The sequence below is a fragment of the Corvus cornix genome, chromosome 2, assembly GCF_000738735.6.
Source record: "Corvus cornix cornix isolate S_Up_H32 chromosome 2, ASM73873v5, whole genome shotgun sequence".
Lineage (NCBI taxonomy): Eukaryota > Metazoa > Chordata > Aves > Passeriformes > Corvidae > Corvus > Corvus cornix.
Genome location: NC_046333.1, coordinates 97,195,000 through 97,216,650, shown reverse-complemented (window position 1 = coordinate 97,216,650; position 21,651 = coordinate 97,195,000). Strand labels below are relative to the sequence as shown.

General features: G+C 37.1%; 1 protein-coding gene across 1 annotated transcript in view; it reads left to right on the top strand.

The window, feature by feature from the left end:
• Nucleotides 1-16,719, top strand: part of DOK6 (docking protein 6) — a 249,503-nt gene extending 232,784 nt beyond the window's left edge. Inside the window, exon 8 of the mRNA XM_039571458.1 lies at nt 16,340-16,719. Within this exon, the coding sequence (XP_039427392.1) occupies nt 16,340-16,479 (140 nt within the window). The 3' untranslated portion in view covers nt 16,480-16,719. The remainder of the gene's footprint in view (nt 1-16,339) is intronic.
• Nucleotides 16,720-21,651: the final 4,932 nt, after the last annotated feature.

Genomic DNA, 21,651 nt, shown 5'->3' with positions numbered 1-21,651 from the left:
AGATGCTTTATATCCAAATTATACACTTTTCTGGTGCATGAAAAAAATTTGCATTGTGATACAGTCAATTAATATTCACAGTTTTCAGCAGGTGTGCTAACTTCTCATATGACAGTGGGATGTTCTGCTAAGTGCTGTGACATGACAGCAGCCGTGATAAATGGAGCTGAGATATTAAAATCTTTTAAGCAGCAATGGTATTCCAGCTGATAAAGCACCAGTTAAAAAAAATGGATTTATTTAGAGTTTCTAGGACAGGTAAACAGCCAAAGGAGTCCAGCAAGACACATTACAGGTGATAAAATGGTTAATGGTGTGTCACAGCTTGCTATACTTCCATATATTTCTCTTCATTTCCCTCAATAATATTTAGTATATGCTCTATAAAGCATCCTTTTTTATCAAGTCCCCTTTTAAATGTATGGGCTCTTGAGGAACGAGTAGAGAAAGAGGGGTTTTTTTACCTTAGACAGTCTAGGTGTATGAAATTAATCCAACTTAGAAATAAATCCTACCTTTTATGTAAAAAATAGTAAAATAGTGAACTTTAAAAACATTCAAGATCTACTACAATATTTCTAAGACTCGTGATATTAAATTTTACATTTTCTGCAAATCAGTCTCTAATGCTTAATGGAAAATATTTATGCATGATATTGCTGATGAACTTAAAAAACATGATACGGAAATATGGAAATAGGGGTTGTATGAATCCCTAGAAAAGTTATATCTGATCTTCTCATCAAAAAATTTTCCATCATCTATTGCTTGACAGTATTTAAATTATTTGGAATATTTGGAGGGGGCAAATTTAAAATATTATTTTAATTTAATATTAATATTTCTCAAAATTTTAAAAATTCAACTATATCTCTTTTTTATCATTTATCAAATTGTAAAAGACTCTCATCTGCAAATAATTTTGGTGGGGGGTTGTTTGGGTTGTTTTGTTATTTGTTGTTTTGTTTTTTCTAAGAACAAAACCAACCTTCCTAACTTAATATATAATATTAAATGTTGTATATAGTGACAGAAATAAATTAAATAGCAGACTATAGAGAGACACAGGAAACAAACTTCGAATCAATACTTTATATCAGCCATCAAAATCTGAAAAAATCATCACCAAGTCTACCTATCTTTGGAAATGCACATTTACTACCATTTAATTTACAGACAAGTCCTGCTATAATAATTCTGCTTCCTAGTTGTTTCTAGTTAGGCAGGAGTTAGAGCCATTACAAGATGATGCTAATGGGAGGAAAATAAAAGAGGCTCGTTTTGAAGAGGTGCTCCTTTTTGTCACTAAAAAGGACTGTGCTCCATCCATGGGCTTTTACCTTTGAGCATCAAGGAGTAGAGCAGATAGCAGCACAGTGATTGCTGCTACTACAGAATAATGAAAAGAGTGTTTTACCCTCTGCATGACATTCCAGGTGGAAAGATTAGAAAGCTGGAATCCTCCCAGCCCTATTCCTACTACATCACAGGTGGACTGAGCAAGGGACAGATCGTCTTAGTGATTTGATACTGACCATAATTTGAAATTACCCTCACTGGTTTCATAGCTTCTAGTTGGTAAGTTAAAGATATGTGCATATTAAGTCTAGTTAGGCAAAAATAGGGCATCAAAAGAACTGGAAAGGATTTTGTGTGAAATCACAGAAGGGACTACAGTAGATGTGAAGTCTTTGATCAAAAGGTGATCTCAGTAAATCAAAAACCACATTCTACTTTGAGGAAAGGTGGAAAAGCTTTCTGTCAGATGGTGCCAGTGTTCTTAAACTTAGCAAAGAATGCTATTTGCCTGCTTTACTCAGTTCAAAGTTAAAATACTAAGCTAATGCTTCCTTTTCCTCCACCCCACTTCTTACAAAGGTGCTGTCACATAAAACAGCATGTCCTGTAGAGGTTTTCCTTTCCTTTTCTTTTCTTTTCTTTTCTTTTCTTTTCTTTTCTTTTCTTTTCTTTTCTTTTCTTTTCTTTTCTTTTCTCTTTTCTTTTCTTTTCTTTTTTCTTTTCTTTTCTTTTCTTTTCTTTTCTTTTTCCTTCCCTTTCCTTCCCTTTCCTTTCCTTTCCTTTCCTTTCCTTTCCTTTCCTTTCCTTTCCTTTCCTTTCCTTTCCTTTCCTTTCCTTTCCTTTCCTTTCCTTTCCTTTCCTTTTCTCTTCACTTTTGGGGGGAAGGAAATTCAAGATATTGTAATATATGTATCTGCTGATTTTTCAAGACAGTTAATTTTTAAAATGAAGACAAATAATTTCTAGAAACAGCATCGTTGCATTTTCCAGCATGTTCCTTGCTGCTATTGCTTCCTTAATTTTGCTCTTAAAGTAACAATTTAGTAGGGATAGGATGGGTCTGTAGTGGATCATGATGGTCCAGTTGCCTGAGTCATTGCTATTTAGTCATTCTACCAAAGACATAAAAATTGGATTTCCCCTTGCTCATTGCCTCTGCTGAAATCCCCAGGTATTGTCTGAGAAACACATTTATAGGCACAAAGCATATGGTTCACAGCCCTCAGCAGCAGGTCTGAATATCTTCTAAAATTTAGATAGTTCCCCAGTTCCATTTTAAGTTCAGTTCCTGATTATCCTCCAAGGTAAATGGACAGACAGATTTCACAACCTGGAAAATTTCCTTTTTTAGTATATGATTGCTCTCAAAAGGCAAAAAATACTTGTTTTTTCAAAGTGAATTTATGAAACCAGGTATTGTTTTACTGACTGGCAGACATTTTGAGGTAGTACATCAATTTCTGAGCTACTTTAGAAGCTTCTGTAACCATTGCTGTATTTCATTAAATATTCATTGCAGAGAGACATAAGAAGAAGTAGCTAACTGGATCCCATTCTCCCACTTATGAAGGAAAACATAAAATCTTAAAAGAATGGAAAGATCATGTGAAAGACAAAGCTCTCCAAGAATCGTGGAATGCTCCCTCTTCTTGCCTTAATAGCGCTCATGTCTGCAGCTGCAAGACTATATAAAGAAAATTATTTTCACTGCAAGTTCTTGCAATGGCATGTAAATATGGTGATTTTGTGATGCAGAATCAGTGTCCTGAATAATCAGGATAGTGCAGTCATCACTGGTGTGAGCTATAACATAAAAGATTTTAGTTCTTTTTCTGATGTTGGCATAAATACCCATCTATATTTTGTTAAGAGCATACCTGTTCTGTAAGAGTTATCTCACACCTCAGCCTGAGGACTCAGCTGAGGAATACACATTACTGCTTCATTCTGTTTAACAAGTGATGAGTAAAAGTCCTCACAATTTCTAATTTGTAATTATTATTGCTCCAGGGAGGAGTAGGCTATAAAGACATAAATTGGAAAAAATGGTCAAAGTCTTTTGCGTTATGAAATTATTTTTCAGGGGGGTTGAGTTTTTTATTTGTTTTGTTAGTTGTTCCCCTTTAAATTGTCCTCACTGTACTCTTAAAATAGTGCCTATATATATTTTTAATTTTAGTTTGGCTGTACTCTTGCAACCTGAAGCCAGTACCTCATACAGCACAGTTTTGCAAGCTGCCATTTTGCCTTAGTGTAAAAGTATGACATCATGTTTCACCAGATATGGTGCCTGCAGGCTTGTCATTTCTTGCTTTCATACTTTACCTTCCTTTTAAATCACAGCTGATTTCCAGCTCTCTAAATTCCCTTTTTTTTGTCCAGCCAGAAAGCCACTTGTATTCTATTATTTACTTCCCTCCTTTTAGAGCTGTACTAGTAAACCTAAAAATTTACATGCAAGGTAATAATTTTTGCAGTGTTCATGGAGAAGTAGTACCGTAACTCAGGAATACTGTCTCATATTGTGTGCTTCCACATTATATGCTGCTCTGCTATAACAGGCACTGGAAGGAAAAATAATAGCACAAAAGGCAGCAAGCTGTGTGGAGGAAGCTGGTTTGAATCTTTTTTGTGTCTGAGCTGCAGTTCCTGGATTTCACGTGCCACTGTGAGACTGCCAATAGTTGAAAATGACTGGAGCACTGGATGGTCTAGCTATATGTAAGAAATTCCAGAGATTTCATTCAGGAATTGTGAAGTGGGTCCTCTGTATTACTTTTCTTTCCTCTTCTACTGCTGATGGCTCCGTGCCATCTGTCTTGCTGTTAGCTAAACTGCTGCCCAACACCAATATCTGTAGCATTCAACCCTTCTGGAAGACTAATTCATCTTTGTTCACCTCAGCGTCTCTTACCTGTGTGCTACAACTACAGACTTTCATAATGAGTTTAAAATCTGTGTCACAGTTCTTTCCAGTTAAAGCCAATGGCAAAATCACCATCAGTAAAGTGCCTTGCTTTAATGTAACACTTTTCTGTAAATGTCTGTATGGAGTGTAATTACTTTGTACGTCACATTCTGGATATGATTGCTGCTTATTGTCTTGTGCTGTGGGCACTTTTCTTTGTCATTTCCCAGCTTGCTTTAGTAACAACTAACAGGCAGTGAGATAGGACAGGAGGAATGTCATTTTAGAGGGGATAGTTCTCTACCCCTTCCTGCTTCAGCAGATCAGTCAATTGGGTTTGTCAGGACTTTTCCCAGCAGCTGGAATTAAGGAAATCTTTTGAAGGGACTGCTGCTGCGCTGCTCAAACAGCTTTTGCCATTTGAGAGGCCACAAAAGGAGTACTAACAAAAAACCATCCTCAGCTGAAGAGCAGAAAAAAGAAAAACAAAGGACAGAATATTTACAGGCTTAATAATGAATTTCCAGGGAAGACACACGGGTGGTAATTTCAGTGTTTCTTGCTATTACCATTGGTTTTCATATTATGTTTATTTGCTTGTTGTGGGGGGTGGGGGGGAGGTGGGTATGGAAGGAAGTGCTTTGGCTTAAGCTGTTTCTTCTGTTGTCTGAAAGAGTAAAGGAAAAGGGACTCCTATCTCCAGACACAAGCAGATCAAACTCTTTGACACACCTCTACCAGATTTACCTCCACTCATTTCCTCTACTGTTACACAAGTCTGATAAAAATGGCACAGTTTGTTCACACTGAATCACAGTGAATTCCCTTTCAGGGAAAAAAAAAGCAAAAGAACATCACTTGCATCCTTCAGTGAATTAGAGCCATTGTTTTTGATTTCCTGGTGGGTAATTGAAGGCTTTTACAGCTAGAAGAAATTATTTATAGAGTCATGAAAAATGGATTAACTTTCCTGAGTGCTTCATTGATGTTTTAGATATCTACTTTATTCCAATTAAACTTATATAATCTAAAAATCAATAAACTTCTTTATTTTAGAGAATAAATTATAGAGGAAAATAATTTGTTTAGCCTCTGTGAACTGCCTTATTGCCACATATTTTATATATGCAATCTCTGCAAGGAACAAAAGAACTCAGAGTGCTGTTACACTCAGTACAGACAGAAACCTTTCTTTTCTTCCATCCATTTAATAAACTCTTCAATCACTTGCAATGGCTACTACCTAATACCTCAAAATAGACATCAAATACATGTCATAAAATCCATTTCTGTATTTTTTGTGTACTGTGCCTGCGGTCTCAAGTCTTATTAATGACAGTCTATAATTTCAAATGGCACTTTTAAAAAAAAATTCCTTTCTCCTTTAGAACTGGTGGAGAGGTCTTCCTGCCTTCAAGTGTTTCAGGAAACTTTTTAATATTGCCAGAGAGCTAATTATCAGTTAATACAATATTTCACTTTTACATGGCATCTACTATTACTATCTAGCTGCAGCTTGAAATAACATTAAGGTCTTCTAAGGAATATTTCTAAGGACAATTTCATAGAAAGTAATTTCATAGCCTAAATCTGAATAACAAATGGTTTAATAAATACTTTTAACGTATAGGTAAAAAAGTAGATTTTGAAAAGTAGACATTCTGAACGCTGTGTTTCATGCCTGCATATATTAATGTGAGATCTTCTCTGAATTTTTCTCATTGGTGGCAGGAAAAAAATGGATAATCTTTAGTCAGTTAAAATAACTCATTTTATCAAACTGGGAAATGTTTTTACCTCCCAAAAACCACCCTCCTCCTTCCCTTCCCAGCAAAATACACATAAGCAAGACTAATTCCCTGTGTTACAACATAAATACAAAATTCTTTTAAGGAGAGGCACTTTACCAGAGTCCAAGACCTTCTCCTGTTCTTGGAGGACATTGTCTACAGTTTGAACAGCACTTTGTCCTCAGATACCTCTAGGGAAGTGCAGTAATGGGATGTCTCTGAGTTCTTTAACAGAGGTAGAAGAATATGATTAAAAACATATTTGCTGCTTTTGTGCAGCGAGAAACTCTAGCATGGCTCAAACAGGACTGAGTCTGCAGTGCAACCATTTGCTGAGGTAATCTCTGGCACAGCTGATGCTAAAATGATGGTCCTGTTACACCTCAGGACCATTTCCAACAGCCAGGCATTCCTGCCTCTTTGAGCAGCCCAGAAGAGGAGCATATCTGACTCCACAGTGAAAACCGAACGTGCATAAGACATGTTTTGCATTTTGATTTGCCTTTTTTGTGTTTGTTTTTGATAAGGGTTAGTTTTGCTAGCATTTATCTCCCTATTTCCCTGGCTCTTCAGGTGTGCTAGGAAACTGCCTGGGAGCACCAAAGGAAGGGCTCAGCTGTAGCACCTGAATGTCTTAGACTTTATGTTTTATATGTATATATTTCTCACATTATACTCGCATAATAAAATTGTCTTTTAAATATAGCTTTTTGTAGAATATCTGTCAATTTAAGCTGGCATAAATCCTTCATTCACATTTTTCCCTGTGTTAAGCAATGTAAACTATACTGCCTGCCAATTTTTTTCTCTATTTTTTTTTTCCCAATCAAGGCTGTATTTTACTTACATAAAAATGTGGTGAAAAACATATTCCGTCCATCCTGTCAGACCAAATTTGCTCTCTGACTTTGTTCTCAGAGTTCATGTGCTGAGTTTCATTTTATGGCAATTTTTTTATAGGCTAGTGATAAATCTTTGTGAATGGAGTGTTTATAATGAAAATACTACCAGGCAAGGAAATACTGGCCACACTAAAGATCAGCAGAATTATAACAGCCACAAGATTTAACACTGCTGATCAGTCAGCCCCTTTTCAAAGGCAGTGTACTATCTCCACACTACACACTTTTTATGGATGTAAGTAATTTTTTTCCTTCATTTCACTTTAGATACTCTAATATTAAATTACAAATTCACTGTTTCACTCCATCTCTGTAGTATCAGTAGAATTTCGTCAGGTCTGTATAGTATTTTCTGGAATAGTGTATCCAAGGGGAAATGTCAACATGATTTGAAATGCAATAAATATTTAACAGTGGCATATTCCTTATCATCAAAGTTATATGCAATGTATAAATTTGCATTTTTGCATTGAATTTTTCAGTAAGATGCTTTCTGTTACATCACTAATAGATTTAGAGGTTGATTTTATAACAGTCTATCTGACAAAATCTCTCTTTTGACTGAGCATTTAGTTTGGCTGTAATAAAAACACAACATAAACATTTTGAGGAAGGGAAAAGTGAACACTTTGATGATAACACTACATACATAGCTACCAGCTTTAAATTATTCTGGTAAATGTACTTTGAAAGGATGTAAATGAAAATTATACTCCAAATCTATTTCTGCTGAGAGATCAACCATCAGCTGGCTGTCATAATGACATTATGCTCTACCCAGGAGTTGAAAGCAGACAGCAAAGTGTGGACCTCTACCTACTTAGACACAGCATAAAATTATTTAAGAAAAAGTAATTCAATCCACACAATTTTATCTATCCTTCACATTTTTTTCTGTTTTCACTAGCTTTGTATTCTTCCTACTTTTCAATTATCCCAGGCAGAGGTTAGTTTTTCTGAGTATTGTCTTTTGTTGGTTTGTTATGTCTCCGTGACAAAAAATAAACACTAAAATAATTTTCTTGTTGGAGTTTTCCTTAGCTGTTGTCTCTTCCCCCTACTTTAGCCCTTCCCATACACACTTAGGATCAGAGCATTCTTTTCTTCTTATTTCTTGCATTTTGCAATTGGATCTCATTCAAATGTTCCTTGAAGTGAAGGAAATTGTCACTTGCAGAAATTTCTCCTCTCCCTTTTTATTTTTTTTCTCCTTAGTGTTACCAGCATGGAATGTCTATTTTGTGAAGTTTCTGTTTTAAAAGTTCATTGAGTTTTGAGCTTGAATAGTAAAGTGAAATTGTATGCATTATGTATAAAAATACTTAGTCTTTGTTTACTTTTGTGGTGAATGAAATAAATTTACTTGGCACAGGCACAAGTTCAGAAACAGCTAATACTCTCATTATAAACCTCGATTTTACAACTTATGTGGAGATGTTTTATATTAGGTTTTATATTAGTTTCTGGTCGAATGAGCCTGTGGTTTAAAGGATAAATTAGGCCAGGGATGCTAGCCACCTTGGACAAAGTACTCAGCCTTTTAAGGTAGCTTTGTTAGGGCACTCATTCAAGATTTTATTTGCTGTTAATTAGCTTGCTGACATTTTGATACATTTTAGTATTAAACTGCCCACATATCCTCTCAAAAGCTTTTCTTCAAGGTCGTGATGCCTGTATCTTTCAGTACGAAACAAAATCCTTGACCATAGTCACTTCTCCATACACACAAATTTTGGATCATCTGTGTAATGGTTCAGAGAAAACTGCAACTCTCCTGACTTAGTGTGAGTCAGGAAGAGAAGCTCAATGCTTTCTTTAACTGATTTAGAAAAGAAATAGAGGATTTTTTTTTCTCTCACAAGAAAAATGGCTGAAAAGAAAGTATTGCAAAATGGAATAGTTTGGTTTGCAAGATGGGGCTGCTCAATGCCAGGCTATCAGGGTTCCCTGAAAAATACTTTAAAATCAATAAACTAAAAATTCAAAGTATCACTGCAGAAAATTTCACTTCTGTATAATCCATGAAACCAAACTCAGAAATTGTTCTTTCTGAGAGCCTTCATCTGGAAAATGATGTTTGTTTTGAAGCAAAGTTGGACCTTAGCCTAATTTTGTGTCAAGTGGGAACATGATTGAGCCTCCTTCAACTGTGTTGGCATAGTTAAAGAGCTGGACTCAGGGCCGAGGGTGAGAGAAGGCTGGTTTAGTACTACAACATTAGCACAAGTGTAAAAAGCTGCAAAGGCAAAATGAATTAATCTGTGCAAGGACTGCTGTGGTCTGTATGTGGAAGACAACATAAGAGAGCTAAGTACAAGCTTATTGTGTTTACCTGCACATTGGCTCAGAGCACAAAACTACAAAAATTACTGGTCCACTTTCTTTGACCTAATCTCCTTGAAGTTCAGGCATGTAGGCTTACAGTTATAGAAAATAAATAGAAGAGCACAAGTCAAAGAGGTGTAATATGTAAAACAGATCAGTTTTTCCAAATATGTGTCAGATTTTGGCTGCAGGATTATGAGCAAGAAGGGAAAGGGCTATTGGGTAATGCGAGATGTGTAAATAACTTACTTTTCCCTCTCCTAGGTGAAGATATTAGGTAGTAGGGATTTATGTCTGTCCCCTCCCTGTATAGACACATAAATGCATTATTAGGAAAAAATCCTAATGGAAACCAATTAAAAGTAAACAGCAAGATAAACCTACTCATCTTGGAGAAAGATGTGGTTGATGTTCTAATATTTCTACCACAAGAGCTACATCAGCCTGTGGTACTCTAAGCAGGTGATTCACAGGTTAAGTGCAGCAGGACAGCAAGTATTTAAAAACACTTCCCAGAAAAACACAACAGCAATTAAGCTGACCTGGCCTCCAGTCAATACATTGGCTTTAATTACATGTTTCAAGGTACTCCTTTTAAATGCCTGCTATTTTAGGTAGGGGTACAGACAAAATAATGCTCATTTTTCCTGTGCATAATATTTACAAGCAAATCACATTGTAGGTATTGAAACTATTTTTCTGTATTTCAAAATATTGACATGCTCTTCATGAAACTCCAGAATTCTTGTGCCAAAATTGGAATGTTGAAAACTTCTTTCTTCGTACTCAAAAATTTAACTTATTGTAAATTTAGTGGTTTTAAACTGGCAATCCTGCAGTCTCTTCTGCATGCACATGTAGAGCTCCTTCTTTTCTAGAGAAAAACTTAATGACAATGCCAAAGACTTTTAAGTTAAATAATAGTCTTCCAGTTGTGGAAAGTGATAGGGTTCTGTAACAAGTATATAGCTACTCAAGTACTTACTAATCTTGATGCAGTACAGCAAAAAAGTTCCTATTTTTATTTCAAATTCTAAGGAAGATGAAAATGTTTTTCAATCAAGAATGGAAAGGAAATATTTTTAAATGGGGGGGGTGACACTTTGTCACTCACTCTCTTTATATATTTTCTATGTATTCTATTATCAATTTAAATTATTTTTATTCAAAAGTATTTCTAATAAATAAACTAAAACATTTTCTTAAAAATCTGTCTCAAAAATTAGATTTCCTGATATTCTTTCTCCCTTCAGAAAGATATATATATTTGATGAAATGAAATCCAAAATTATTTTAGAATATATGAAAGTTGGAGCCCAGCTGTGCTCCCTGGCGTTTTTATTCCAACTGTAGTTAAATTCAAAGGAAAATTTGTATTTCTTTATTTGGAACTGAAACAGGCCCACAGTTTCACTTTCAATAAGTATATGGAAATCAATAAGCTGTAATGTAGTTTTTGCTATTTTTCAGTTTCCATCTGCTCCCTTCCATTGCATCTTTCTGTGAGTGACAGCATAATAACTGCTGTACCAATTAATGCCCTTCCAATCCAACCGCATCATTACTGCAAAATAAATGTTTTGCTTTGTAGCAGTTTGTCCTGCTATGAAACTTTGCTTCAGTTATTCCAATCATCTAACAGCAGAAAAGGAAAAGCTGCTTTGTCATCAGTAGCTCAATAGAACACACTGTATATTCAATAGAGTTGGCAGAATTTTAACCAGTATCAATTTATAAATAGGATAGCAGCAATCATTTATTTTCTGCCTTAAATGAAAGTATCCTTTTTGATGCAATAATAGCCACTTAACTGATTTGAGACTGAAGTACGAGGTTTTTTTGGAGAAATGTTTTCTTTATCCAGAATAAAATATGGAGTCTCTTTCTTTGCAACAAAAGCTCTTAGAGGATAAAAGCTTCTATCTGAAACAAGCAGTGGTAATAATTTAGTTCTTTTCAGTAAGAGTTTAATTTTCACTAGTGGGCTTTCAATACATAACTACAGTCCCTTTCCCACTTTTTCCTGTGTCTTAACATAAATGCTGCAAAGAATATCAGAGGTTGAAGCACTTTGAGACAAGCTTCCCTATTCAAGCAGTATCCTCAGTGCAGTCCGTGGGCCTCCTCTGGTATAAATAGGAGCTTTCACTGCTGCTGGGAAAGTCCTCAGAGAACACGAATCTAGATTAAAGACTGGTACTGGTTTTGGGGACTTCTCTGGCTCAAAGGCTGCATTTATATTGTCCTGTGAGAATTGTGTGAGGAAACAATACAGAACTAACTCCTTCTTCCTAACATTTCATTCCTGAAACATCTGTTAGCTAATTGGGTTTTTTCTACCTTCTTGCACTATCCTTTTGTGCAGTGATAAAATTTCATCATCTCTGTTTGCCTGCTTCCCAGACTGTTCTGTTTATTGTGAACAACTGAATTTTCCAATTAATATTTCTAAAAAGAAACGATTGCTTTACAATGGAACAAGTGATTCACTTTATTTATTCTTAGCTTGCACTGATTGATTCATAGAAATTTCTTTTGAGCAGGCATGTTTTTCTATAGCATTTATAGAAACATCTATAGCAATTGCAGATCTCTTGCAATCATAAAGTCTCAGAGACTCCCAAATACAGAACACAATACTAATAAAGATATCCAATTGGCTTTAATTTAATGACTTCAATTTTGTGCTCATAATCTCAGAAATGGAAATGTCAGATTTTATTTTTGAAAATACATTTATTATTCTTACCTAGAAAAAGAAATGCATTAGAATTACATGCTTTTGCTTGTAAAGTCATCTGTTCAGAGGTTAAGAAATCCCAGATGAAAGCTTGCTGCGCAGCTGCAAACGTCTTTATTTTTACCTAATGGCTATCTCATATGAGGTAATTAAAGGCCTGCAACAGAAGCTGAAACACAGGAGTCTCTGGTTCTATTAATTTTTAATCAGTGTACTGCAGAAACAAACTTATTAGATCTTGTTCAGGAAAAGCTTAGTCACAGGGTTTCAATAGTGCTCCTGCATCAGAGCTGTGAGCAGTCTGGTGGCGATGGCATTTGGTGGCACATTGCTCCCAGGTCATCATTCGCCAAACAAACCATCTGCCAGGGAAATCAGCCTGAGAAAAAACCTGCCATCTCTTCCCCTTGGCTCTTGTTCCTGCTCCTCAGCTTTGCCAGTACAGAGATTTGCAGGGCTCATGCAAACTGGATGACCAAAGTGCTTCAGTCTGAAAAGCAGCTTTTCAGTCTCAGTGGCGCGACTGAGGGACAGTGAACAGCAGTGTGGGTGCAGAGCAGAAAGGGAACATTTTCAGCTGATTTTCCACAGAAAGTGTAATGTCGAGCCTTACGCACAGGCAGAGGGGAATTTTAATACAGGATTTGTACATCAGAGATGAGTGCTCTAACCAAAGAACATCAGATGAGAATCCCTTGAATTCTTGTATTGGAAAAGAAAAGAGTGACCTTTATTTCGTTTAGAAAAGAAAAAGGCTTGGCACCTGCCTTCTGGTTAAGAATTTGCATTCCAAATCTGAAACAGAAACATCTCCCAATAAGCAGCAGTAAGGGAGCTTTTAGAGCTTATCCCTGGATCTCTTCTCCTCCTTTCTTTCTCTTTTCATTTAGCTGAGTACTGCAAGTTTTCTCTCAGAAGTTGTGATCGATCTGCTTATATGTACATCAGTCACTGCTGTTACTAGGAAACCATTGGGTTTTTCCTCTAAAGAATTGTTATAAATAAGCACCATGCCATGAAATAAGATCCTTGTGTATACTGCCTCTGCTTCCAACATAATTAAGATCAGGAAAAATCTAATTTAACGTCATTTGCTGGGTTACATTAAGTTTTCTTGATGGATCATTCATACCTAATTGCTTTGGACTGCAGCTTCATTGCATTCTATAATCCTGAGAGTAAATTTGAATAAAGGATGAAGCAGACTGAATAATACTTATGTTTCCAAGGTCCTGTCCTAGAGCAGAAAAAAAAGCAACTTTTCCTCTGTAAGCCATGGGAAAAAAACTCCCCCAGCTCTATTGGTGTCTTCAGGTCATGAAATCTGTGTGAATCAAATTCATCTTATGCTGACTTCAGAAGAGTTGTAGGGAAGAGTTAGTTTCGTGTTCTTAAAAGCAGCTGTGTTACCAAAGAGCTGCAAAATCCACTAAAAGCATTCTTCTTCTTGTTCTTCTTCTTCTTCTGCTTCTGCAGCTTCTTCTGCTGCTTCTGCTTCTGCTTCTTCTGCTTCTACTTCTGCTTCTGCTTCTCTCTTAACCTCTTAAAGCCCGTATATGACTGAAGCAGGAATTTAGAAAGCTGTGGAACTTTTATCCTTTACTGCAAAAACTTTACCTGCATCTTTAGTTTCAAAATCCTTACTGCTGGCAGAAAGTGTAACTTTGGAGACACTGCAGCACCTAGGGCTCCATAAGGCTGATCAGCTGTATGAATATTAAAATAATATTTAGGAATGCAACTAAAAGAATCTATTATAATTTATAATTTCTGGTATCTGATATGCAGAATTTTAACAAAAAGCTGAAAAAATGCCCTAAATTTTGGAAATTTACTGCTTAGAAGTCTTCAGCCAACTTGGAACCGTTGGACTATTTTATTATTTTGCCACCATCATGTTTTTATTCATTTATTGAAGTATATTAACATAGTTAAGTGCTTTTTTAAAAACCTAAGTTGAAAGTAAACATATTGCCTAGATCCATTCTTTCCAAACACAAATTTTCTATTACCCACAGCTTTCGCATTTCTTCTCTCTCACTCCATATCCTAGCAGTTAGGAGAGGAGAAGTCACTTCTCCTCCTTAACCCCTTTACTTACAGAATGGCAAAAATCAGCCCTGTTGTGACATTTAGCATCTACAAATTTTCTTTTAAAGAACAGCAAGGGATGTGCTGGCTTTTGAGGCATATATAGAGGAAATGAAAGACCTGAATTTAATTCCCTTTTTAACCCTAATAGGTTCAAATTAATCTTCCACATTATAAGAGACTGCCTGAATTCCTTAGCTAGAAATTAGTGGGTAGAAATTAGTGTATTAGGGGCTAGAATTAGTGTGTTAGGGGCACTCTTCACCACTGTATTAAAGCTGCTCTATTCTACAAAAGTGGACTTAAAATTAATTATACAGGATACAGCACATTACACAAATAGGCCTGAGTTTAGGGAACTCCTTGGTTGGTAAGTCTCTTTACTCCTGCTCGTTGTCACAGGGATTGTTTTATACTCTTAGGATAAAATACATGAAGAGAATGAAGGAAAATTATACCTTGACATACTTTATTTATCTTTATTAGCAGGAAGGAGACAAATTTTACATAGGAAATCATGTGCCTGGTTTAGCAGTTCCTTATGGCATTTAAAATACATATGAATCTAGCTTCTGGGTAAAAGGAAATCAAGATCTGACATCCTGAGAAGCGAAAGTGGCGGATTTGGAACACAAAATTAGAATCATTCATCTTCTCATGTTTAGGTGTGCATTAGATTAAGAAATAAAGTGACAGTAATTGTGATGTAATCCCAAATAAAAGTAAAAAATTAATAAAGGCCTTATTTAATATCATGGTTCAAAGTTGGTCAAAGCAATAAAACTTTTAAGACTCTTCACAAACATTATCAGCTACTTTGTATCTCAGAGCTCACAGCCACCATACACTTTAATTCAGTTTGATGCAAAAGCCTCTTGAAGCAGAAAAACATTTAAACCTTTCATCTCAGTCAAGTTTTGGTAGCCAATGTCAATTTAACCCAATGAATGGATAGTAAAAATACACATTAAAAAATCATCCTGCTTGCTTGTGCTGTGAAAGGGATTTTATGACCATTAACATGCCACTGGGAGTTCAGATGCTGGTTTCATGGTCTTCAGTGTCACTAAGACATACCTTTTATTCTGTTTTTCATTTAGTTGGTTTTTTTCTTCTCTTGGTCCCACCATTGCTCTGATAGTCTCATGTTCAGGGGAAATCATGGTGAATCATTTTTTCATGAGGAAGTCAGTAATATGTTATGAGCAAAATTTTCCAAATGCAAGTTAGGAAAAGTTTTCCCAAATCTGGTGAACATCATCCTTGGTTCCAGCACTACTGGGCCAGTCTAGAAAGCTGCTAACTCTTTTGAAACATTTCAGCATGAGCTGAATTATTCAGTATTTGAGTCTATGCCATAGCAGCTATTCTTTAATATATCCATGGTTGACATAAAAAATATGATTTTGCATTCCTACAGATAAAAAGTGTACTAAGACATTTTTAAAAGCATTATGTAAAACCATTTTGAATCCAACCTTCACTATACATTTCCAAAAAAATAAGAGAATATACATTGCATGAAGTTATGCACTTTGGAAGTTTATTTTTTGTTACTAATTAAATCTCAATTTCAAAAGGAAATATGAGGCAGGAAAATTATCAGATTATAGAATTAGGTCATCAGGGTTACCTGGGTTTCATCACTGGCTTTTCACACATGGTTTCCCATCTTGCTGATGAAAGCAATGGTTGTATGAGATTCACAAGCCCATCTGAAAAAGCAGCTGGCACATCCTCTTTCCAACCAGTATTCTGCCATGTGCACCATATCCCACCTCCAGTTCATTCTGGAATGACAATGATGCTGTGTTTACCTGACAAACTGGTATCCTGTTCAAAGGACAGTAAGTAAATGAAGTGGGATTTATGGGACTAATCCCTTTGACACCCCTGGAATTACTTTCACCACATGAGCAGTGCTTCAGGTAAAAAAGATGTGCACTAGTTATTTGTCAGTCCTAACTAACATAACTAAGACTTATAAAGTAGAACATATACAGAAATGTCACTCTGAAATTCTGAAAAAAATTCTGACCCTAAATTGTGCCTGAGTTGAGTCTGGGACCTGTTTGCCTTTGCTGGGAATCTGTCACAAACTTGTGCCCTCAGCCACAGGAAATACCCTCTTCTGCAGCCCCAGAAGGTCCCAATGAAGCCAGTCTGCTCTCCAGGCACCCTGGCACCGTGGGGCAGTACAAAGTTAATCCACTGGAGTCCGTGTCCGTGGTGAAAGACTTCAAAGCCCAGTTACATCTGTTGTGTTCACGTCTCCCCCCTCCAGGTCACAACCTCGGCTCAGCGAAGGTGTCCCGGGCGCAGACATTTCCCAGCTACCCGTCAGAGCAGGGTGAGGAGCACCAGCAGTCCCTGTCGCTGGCCAGCAGCTACGCCTTCAGCTATGGCTCGGGGCTGGTGCAATGACAGCCGGGGCTGCCGGCCGAGATGGACAGTTGAGCCTGGAGCCTCCCGCCAGGACCGGGGAGCCACTGGCCCCCTCTGCACCCACCATTTGCCGTGAAAACTGATGCCTACCAGCTCCAGCCGGGTTCCGCCAATGCGGAAACCTGGAGAGGCGGCTTCCCTGAAGCAGAGGCTAAGTCTTTATTTATTTATTTTGCTGTTCCTTTTGTCGATATGTTCAGAAAGGAGGGGGTTGGGGGGTTGGGGGGAGGGAGGAAGGGGGACACGTCTGTGTTGTAAGAAAGTGGTGGAAACAGATGAAACTGTGTTGGTTGGTGTGAAGGTTTCTGCATGACCGGAGAAGGTTCCTTCTGGGGCTCCATGCAATGGCACATTTGACATTGGGGCCTTCCTTCCCACCCCCACCAGCAGGCCAGCCTGTCTTCACCCACAAACTTTGTAGGTCCTTGCCACAGCCTACAATTCCCGCTGGAGTCACTGAAATGTCTCCAACTCGAGATGCAGCATCAGTTCTGCGGGGGTCACCTTCAGATCCAAGCAGGTTCACTCACTGCCCTAGAGGGTGGTTGGGTGTTTTTTGAGCCAGATACCAACATGTACTGGAGTAGCAGGCTGATATGTCTTGTTGGGAATAGGGTTTGATGCATTAAGGTAAGGTTATGGCCTGGTCTGGCTCTAATTTTAAATTCCTGGGGCACAAATTCATCCCTTACACGTGCAATTCTCATGACACCCCTAAGACCTGTGAGCATCCCTATCAGCAGCACAGTCTTGTCCTCAGAACTGCTGCAAAGTCTTCTTGTTCACAAATTATTTAGGTAACCATGCCTGCAAGCCTGACTTTAAAAAGCGGGAAAACTGTTCTTCAAACAAATAAAAGTGGGCCACATGCCCAGCTGGCGACCTCCGTGCCACAGCTGGGCCAGACATGGTAGAGCTGAGCTCTGGTCTTGTCTTTCTGGTCAGCGTTACTTTGATTTTCTGTGTTTACTTCTCAGATTTCTGTTTCAGATGCACATTGTATCTTGTATGATCATGTGTCAAGCATCTGTTTGCTTTCAAAAGGAGGATGAGTACCTCTCAATGGAAATCTTCTGTCTTTGGAAGACGTATTTAAAAAACAAACTGTAGTAGGTGTGTTTGTAATCAGTAATGAGGGAATAAGTTGGAAGGCATACCTGTAACTGGGGAATGAATTTTATCTATCCTGAACATTTAGATTTTTGTAACTGTTATCAAATATTTATGTACTCCTCGTGATGCCCTGAAATGTTCAAAATTGTGAGGAGAAAAATCGGCCCTCTTACATGATCTGAGCAGCCTTTGTGTTCTGTTCCTAGTGTGAAACTATTGCCATGATTACCAGAGGGATTGGTTGTTTCTCAGGACAGGTTGAGGAAATGTATCAAGGAGAAGACACATAGACTTTTCCAATGAAACAATTGGTTTTATGTACTATAATTTAACTAAAAAAGTGCTGTTGGGTTGTTTTATATATGCACATTATATATATATGTATTAAAAGGTATGGAAGAAACTTCTGCTTTTGATTAACATTTACTGATACAGTATGGTCAGCTTTTCTCCAACCATTTTCCCAGCTAAGAGACCTTGCAGACTTACAGCTTTCTACACCTCAGTGAACAGCTGCTGAATAAAAAAGCTTCGTGATCCACTTGAATGAAACACTTCTACCCCACCACAATCACCTTTATTTATTTTTCCCCTTTTTCCTGGTCTCATTCACTACCTCTTTTCCTTCTCACAGTGCTGCCATACTCAGGAATAGAATGGCTCCCTACAGAGAGTATTTTGATGAGCTAAAATGCAAACTGCTCTCCCATGCTGTCAGGACAATGTACCTATGGTGCTCCCAGAGCTGTACCCATCATGGAAGCTTCATTCACACTTTCATTTAAGAAAAAGATTCAATTGACATTTTGCTTAGGAAAGATTTCCAGTTTGCAAATGTTAAATGCAAAATGTGATACAGAAGGATAGATATTCTGCTGCTGTAATTCTGTTATTCAGTGCAGCTTTGCCAAATATTTGCCTCTTGGGGAAATGGTCTGTTATTTTTATTCCTTTGCAACTGGGATTCTTTCACTTGCCCTAAAATTATAAATATTTTCTTTGAAACTCCTTAGATTAAGTTTTCAATATGTTCTACAGGTTTCAATGCTGTGTCCAAGTATCTTTTTTCCTCTGTTATTTGAATACTAGTTATTTAATATTTACATATTCTACATAGTTCAAAAGTGGGGAAAAGGCAAAACAGGAGAATATCGTAACTGCTTTAGAGTTCCAGTGTCCATATACTTTAAGAACCTATCTAAATCCTGAACCCAGTGCTTCAACTGTATTTCAATAAAAAGCATAAGGTCTATATAATGTTCTTTTTTCGTTCCCTGGGGAACAGTTGCTGTCTATGGCTTTGTCTTCCTATGCAGTACCTGAATATTGTCAAGTTAATGAAAATGTAGATGCTATTTTCAAACAAAACACACAAAAAAAGGGAGGGAGGGGGCATTATAGCAGTTTTGGCTATATATATGGCCATATATAGCAGTTTTACTAAATATTTTGCTTTCATTGCATAATGCAACCATCCTCTCAACTCATACATTTATAAAATACCTGTGAGGTCTCATACAGCACACAGAAAATTGAACAAAGCTGCAGCACACAACCAGTCTAAAGCAAATCTGAACTGTTGGGAACCTATTTCTTGTAGAGAGGAAACACAAGCACACTGGAAGTTGAAAATGAGGGTGCAACTTCACAATGTACTGTAACACAGTCTAAGAAAACCAGGAACCTGAAGCACAAAGGTATTCAGGAGCCACTGGATGCTGCCGTTAGTGCCACTCCAGAAGAGCAGGTGATATCACTGTAACATCAGTGCATTCACATAGCTTCCACAAATGTTCCTCAGAAAAGCTCCATGAGAACCAGGCAGACACTGACAACAGTTTGCCAGAAAATTCTGTTTTCTTGGAATTGCTTTAATTCCTGGCATACGCCTGTTGATAACCTAAGTGATGCCCCACTGAGACTACTTTGTACAGCTCCTAGTGCTTCCACCAGAAGGAAAACTCTCTTTTGGAACACCTGGTAGAGCTGCTTGCCTAGAGACTACAACAGCTTTTAAATAGACCCAGGGACCCCAGGGGACCCTGTTCCAGTCTCGGCCTTCTTCATGTGCAAGGCACACAGATAATACATCCTCTCCTGACCCAAGAGTTGCTCTGTTTTCTGCTAATGAGCTGTGAAGAGATGGAGGGCAACAAAATGTCTTCAGTGGCAACCAGGTGCAGCTGGTATAAATGGAACTTAGCATTAGTACATTATAAAATAGAAGAAATAGAATAAATCTATCGCTTTCATTTCTGGTTCTGAGGATGTGTTATGAATATATAACTGTAACTGTGATTTACATTTTTTTTAAATCACTCTTTGATAACAATATATTCACCCCTATGAACCAATGACACACAGCATTACTAAATATAGCTACTAATATATCTTAACTGTGAATATTATAGATTGAAGCATGCTGGTACTTTTGATTTTGAAGTCACTTGGTGCAGAAAAGGTGAAATCTAAAGACTGCTAATAAATCATCAAATGGTGCTAAGGAACTTGAATAGTCCCATTTTTTAAATGGCTGCATGTCATTATTTATAGTTTAAATTGTGTGTGAGTATACTCGTCTGAAACAATTTCATCTGCCTGTGTAAAAGAAAAAGAAAGGAGAATCTTGTAGCAGGGAGTTTGTTGTTTTACTGAGGAAATATTTAGGCGTTACTTTTTGTGGCAGGCATGTATCAAGTTCTGTGGTCACATGTATCAAGTTCTGTGTCCTTGGAAGGTTTTTCTGGGTTTGTTTTCTTCATTTTTTTGTTCCACAAAAGCTACAAGTAGAGCTTGAAAATGTATTGACAAACCAAAGAAGTTTGTTGAGACCTTGACAATAGCTGCTCTCTTGTTTTGTCAGAAGTCTACCTTGACATTTTGGGAAAATACTTCATTCCACAACACATGTATAGAAATCCTGTTGGGATGCAGAAAACTATAATCAAGTTTTGTTCTAAGTTAATAAGGCTTTGCTGGAAGAGGGGTTGAAATTGAGTATCTGAGGGCAAAAGTGTTTTAAAGTGCTGTCTATAGCAATAATTCAAGTACAAAATACAGCCTTCAGGCACCCATTTATTTAGAAGTTGTTAAGTGCGGGCAATCTGTGAAGACCCTTACCTGCTTACGGCAAAGAGAAAAAAAGGTCAATCATTAATCATATCTATGTATTGCATTTATCAGAAAAGGAAGTAACTTCAGGCTTATTCAGCTTTCCAGTCTAACAGACAATGCTATGAGGAGTAGGGGTTTTTTGAGATATTTGATCTCTAGGAACTGACAAAGACCATCAGCCTGTAGCATATAAACCTCTACTCAGACTTAGCTCACCAGTGACATGTGCTAGTTTTCATCTGGTAGCCTAGAAACTACAGGGTGGTTTCTTAGAAAATATAATTGTCTTGAATGGCTGTGCATTTTAGCATGAAATACAGAATTATTTACAAAATACTAAAAAGGAAGGAGTCATGAGTTCCAATTAATCTCTACTTTAGTGTTTAATATCAGTGTATTTTGGCTCCTTTTTATACCTGCTGCAAAGGAATAAGTGTGGCTTTTATCCACACACAGAATAGAGCGAACAGTGGAAAAAGTGTGAAAATCTGCTCTTTGATTACAAGAATAGATCCAACAGCACTGGAAAATTTCATTTTTCCATACATCATCCAAATTCTTGTGACTCCAAACACACATATTACACAACAGGATGTATTAGAATTTTACATTTTTCACCACAGACAACTGGTCAGAATGCCTGCCTGTGTTTTGTAAGTAGGAGATAATGACTGTGCAACGCCACTGTGGTGACAAAACTTTAAAATCAAAGGGCTGGATATATGAGTTCTGTAGTTATAAACTCTTGCACTACATGAAGGGTGGTGTGTTTGTTCTTGATATTATAAATAAATGCTCTTCACTTTTTATTTTAGATAAAAAGGTGAGGTATATTGGAAACAAGGATAGGCTTATGGTGGAATGAAAGAAAGCTCAAAGAATATTGACTCCCTTGTTGTAACAAGAAGTTTGTCTCCCTGTCCA